This window comes from Prunus mume, linkage group LG5 (genome assembly GCF_029339155.1).
Source record: "Prunus mume cultivar Tortuosa linkage group LG5, ASM2933915v1, whole genome shotgun sequence".
Classification (NCBI taxonomy): domain Eukaryota; kingdom Viridiplantae; phylum Streptophyta; class Magnoliopsida; order Rosales; family Rosaceae; genus Prunus; species Prunus mume.
The window spans coordinates 12,657,625-12,662,507 of NC_142702.1; the positions used below are offsets into that span (position 1 = coordinate 12,657,625).

A 4,883-nucleotide genomic window follows, 5' to 3' on the forward strand; every position below is an offset into this window, starting at 1 on the left:
TAACAAATCAAGCTATTAACTATTTTACTTTCACACGCAGGCAGGACAGTACTATGAGGAGGGACAGGATGCGGAAATGAATGAGGATGCACGTATGTATGAAACCCAAAAAAGTATTTCAAATTTCTTAATTTGCTTTTAGTTTTCCATTTTCATTTTGTGTAGCATTCCATTACATTTTTTTTCTTCTCCATATTCTAGTCGTTCCTTTTCCGTTCTCCTTCCTCTTGCCTTCTTTCTCTAATACATTTCTATTCTATTTTTACCTAAAAAATAAAAAGTAAAAAGTGAAAAGCATAACAGAAAATTTGATTCACAATATTAATGTTTTAGGACGCTAAGAGCACTTCCACCTCATTATGTCATGACAAGGGGCAATGACAAGTAAGGGCAAACATTATTCACGTGAATAGTGACTGTCCTAGCAATTTTTTGATGCATTCTCACCTATTGCCATGGCAATCACAGATATGAGGAGATAAATTTGTATGGATTTTGGTGTTGGAATTGAAAAACATGACTAGGCATTTATAGGAAAAAAATTATGAATTTTTTGGTTTTCTTTTTTAAAAAAATTTGGTATTTGACCGTTGATGTCAACATGATGTCACGCTGATGTCAACTTGCCAAGGCAAGTCTTGCCTTCGGATTTGCTCAGTTTGGTGAATCCACTTACCATGGCAACCTTTCCTTTTTAGGGTTGTTTTTAAAGTATAAACCCCCTTTTGCTATAATAAAAGGGAATGGGTGGAAGTGCTCTAAGAGGCTTTTGCTAGACGTGATGTTTTACTTTGTGCTACTAATAAAGGCATTTGTAAATTTTTTATGGAACGGGATTCCAAATTCTTGATTGATTGCTTAATATCGGGGTAGGTTCCATTTCTTGGCGAGTATGGATGATCATCAGATACTTCAAAAAAAAAAGTATTTCAAATTTCTTATTTATTGTTTTGTCCTCTGATAAAATGATTTATTGTTTTGTCCTTGTGCTTTGCCTCAAATTTCAATTCGAATTCAATTTTTCTTATGACTTGGCACCTGGATCAATGGGCCCTCTTGTGTCCCGCGTTCTCCCATACCACCATTTTTCTAAGTAAAATGCTAAGTAGCTGACTTGACGCGAGCATGAAAATTGATTGAGATTTGCCGCGTCCTCCCATACCACCATTTTTCTAAAAAATAGCTAACGTGACATGAGGATGAAAATTGAGATTTAAAGTAAAAACTACATGAGGCAAAACAAACAATAAAATCTTTAAAACAACATCCCATTATTACATAGGTATTGTCAAAGAAGTCCTCCTACAATTTAGGAAAAGTATCATAGTTCTTCGTACATAATAAAAAACGAACGACAGGTATCAAAATATATCCAGCCAATCACCCAACTGCAAAACCATTGAAACACATACCATGAATCTTTGCTATACTTGAATATCACATTTTGAAACCAAGTTTAACGAACTTTTTTTATTTTTGCCAAAGCGAGTGCAACTGGATCAAGATTCTGCTCTTCCCATAACATAGCCATAATTTTATATAAATGAAAAATACAGTGGTCCTGGTCCATACCCGTGATACAAAATTAAACAGATCAACATATCACAAATTCGATATATCTGTATATATAAAACGTAATTAATCAAACCCTAGGCTTGATCTTAGCTCTAAGCTTGTTCTTCATCACCACAGTAAACTCCAACTTCCCGGCAAAATCCAATTTTTCACCAGCCGGATAAGCACTCCACTCAAACTCTTGCACCATCCTTGCCAGCATTAGATGAACATGCACCGTAGCCATGCCCAAACCCGGGCATATCCTTCTCCCCACGCCAAACGGCATCATTTTAATCCCGGTCACTCCAGTTATATCCGCCTCCTCTCCACCCGAAACGAACCGATCCGGATTGAATTTTTTCGGATCGGACCACAGTTTCGGATCCTCCGAAATGGCGGGTAAGTACAACTCGACATTCACTCCAGTTGGTATATCGTACCCCGCCAAGGTGGTGGGCTCAGTAACTGCATGTGTTAATGAAAAGTATGTAGGAGGGTGTTTTCGTAAAAGCTCCTTCACCACAGCTTGCAAATAAGGCATTTTGTCCACATCTTTCTCGTCCACTTTTCTATCGCCCACACTCGCTTTAACTTCTCTGTAGAGCTTTTCTTGCACCTCCGGGTTGTCGATGAGCTGTGCGATTCCCCACTCTATCGCTGTCGCCGTCGTGTCGGTTCCACCGTTTAAAAACTCCGAGCAAAGCGAGACCAATTCGGCATGCGACGGCGCCGATTTTCGTCCCTCAACCTTGAGATCAAACAGCGTGTCGAGGTACGAAAACGTCGTCGCTTGGGGATCCGACCCCGGGTTTTCGAGCGCCCGACGACGTCTTTCGATGAACGGGACGATGTACTCGATCTGCTCGTTTCTCACTTCGAGAGCCCTCTTCCTTTGCTTGGAGAAAAAGGGGCTTAAAATCGGCAAATAATCGTCGATTCTCGGGTCGAGTACGATTAAAACCGCTTTCATCATCTGATCCATTTTCTCCACCGTCTCCTCGTCCATCTCGATCCCGAAACACATCGCTAAGAGAATGCAAAACACGGCGAAGCGTGCGGTTTTCAGAACCGAAACGACCCCGTCGTTGGCCTTGGCCTCAGCTTTAATCCGCTCGATCAGAGTGTCCATGGCGTTTTCTCGAACACTTCGAAACTCCTTGAGCCGGGTCGAGCTGAGCATGTTCTGGACCATGTTCCGCCTCAGGGACCGCCACACGGGGCCGTAGAGTGAAGCGTTGACAGTGAACTTGTTGCAGCTGAAGATGGTTCGGGTCGGGTTCTCACTGGGTCGGGTGGCGAAGACCACACCCTTCTCGATCAAGGCTTCGTGGACGAGTTTGGCGTCGCTTAGAATGATCATGGTTCGGGCACCCATTCTGAGAGTGAATATCGGACCGTACTTGAGCCTCAGTTCGTCAGCGTATTCGATGAACGACTTCCCGGAGCGGGAAAATTGGAAGAGGTTTCCAACAACAGGCCAGCCCGGAGGTCCCGGAGGAAGATTGAGGTGCTTGGATTTGGATTTCTGGGTGAGCAAGAAGATCAGCCCGGAGATGAGAAATGCTAGAGCAGTGAAGAAGAGGTGGTAGTAGGAGGAGAGAGAAGCAGAGGAGAAAGAGAGGGTAGCCATTGCTGAAGAGAAAGAGAGTGCAATCTATGTGTTTGTGTTTTTGCCTCTGAGAAGATAGAGAGGGAAGCAAGTGTGGAGATATCAAGTGTTGGGAAGCGAGAGGTATAAAATGGGTAAAGCCTGAAATTGCAGGTGGGATCAATAAAGGCTCTTTCCTACCTCTTTCAAGCGAGGACTTCCTGCAGAGTAGTCTGGTTAGGTGGTGGGTGTACATTGTTAAATGCTAGCTCAAAATTTTTGTAGAGACCAAAGCTAGTGGAGAGGTATAAAGAAGAGCAACTACTCCATTAATTTGAACGCCTATTCTAAAATTATTTACATTTAGTAATAAATCGGTGCGGTGATAACATGTGGAGTGTGGTCAGAAATTGTATGGCGATTTGCATGAAAAGAGGTTAAATATTTTCCCAAAAATAAAAGGATGCTTCTGTGTGTGTGTGAGAGAGAGAGAGAGAGAGAGAGAGAGAGGATCGAAAATGGATACAAATAAATATGAGTCATAAATACTTGTGACAATGTAGTGACTGGTGCTTTATGGATGGAAGGACAGTATTTATGGGGCCGCCTCAAACTGTGTCCTTTGTGAAGCAGGGGGAACTCGCAGGGGGGAATTCAGGTTTGGCAACGTCTCCGGTGCACCTGGTTCATCGGCGCACCAACTTTTAAATGATTAAAAAAAATGTGTTAAATGGTTTTTTTTAGGTAACAGGTCAAAGGTATGGGTTTAATGCAATTCGTTATAATTCATTCAATTTCGTCAATTATTTCAATTAATTTATTAATTTCACAAAACTTGAAAGTATGGGGCTGAGGTTGGCGTTCATGATTCATTTAATTATTTCACAACATTTGTGGGTAGCTTTTTCCAACTAGCCAAACTGAATTTCTTTTTGTTAACTTGTAAGAAAAAACTATATAACTTTACTAATTAAAAATTTATCGTGTATAATTTGTTAAGAAATAACAATATAACTTTATTAATTAAAAATTTATCGTGTATAATTGGTTTGTCCCTCAATTAAAAAAAAGAATAATTAATTTTCATTTCGTGGTAACGTAGAATTCTCTTTATGTCTTTTGATTTCCCATAGAATTTATGTAGCTTTCACTTTAGGAAAAACAAAATATAACAATTTTCATTACTTATGACAAATTTAGCCCCTTGGCGTCTACAAGTTGATTGGCAAAATTGCTTGCATCGTCTCCAACACGTCATTTAAGATTTCTCATATCTTTTGTGAGGATAATCATATTGCTGATGCTTTGGCTCTAGTTTAATTTGGTGGGATACTGCACCTTCTTTTATTTTGCCTTTTTGTTAGCGGGACTGGCCGGGCATGCCTAATTACCGATTCTCCTACTTTCTTTTGTTTACTCTTTCAGAGTTTGTCCATGACCCTCCGGCTTTGATAGAAGATGTCATTTGTATTTTTACACAAATGAATTTTTTTTAGTAGAAAATTTGGTGTGGAAAGTGAAATATATTGGGAGATGAATTTGTATGAACATCTAGTGTGGAAAGTGAATAATATTTGTAGGTATTTATAGAGAAAATTTCCATATATTTTTTACAAATGTTTTTTTAAATTTTTTTAAATTTTTTTAGCCCAAAAATGCATAGTCGTTGGATTGGATAAGATTTTTGGATTGAAGGCTCTAGGAGAAGCCACTGGCTTGTAGCCGTTTGTTTCTAGTA

The 4,883-nt window shown here is 39.8% G+C and overlaps 1 protein-coding gene across 1 annotated transcript; it reads right to left on the reverse strand.

Moving 5' to 3' along the window:
• Window positions 1–1,513: 1,513 nt before the first annotated feature.
• Window positions 1,514–3,573, reverse strand: LOC103331162 (cytochrome P450 77A3-like). The gene has a single exon (XM_008233769.3). It carries the CDS (start codon window positions 3,185–3,187, stop codon window positions 1,643–1,645), a length of 1,545 nt encoding a protein of 514 aa, XP_008231991.2. The 5' UTR covers window positions 3,188–3,573; the 3' UTR covers window positions 1,514–1,642.
• Window positions 3,574–4,883: the final 1,310 nt, after the last annotated feature.

What these genes read in the sequence shown, in the direction of transcription:
- LOC103331162 (XM_008233769.3), bottom strand. Translation starts at nt 3,187, where the DNA reads ATGGCTACCCTCTCTTTCTCCTCTGCTTCTCTCTCCTCCTACTACCAC.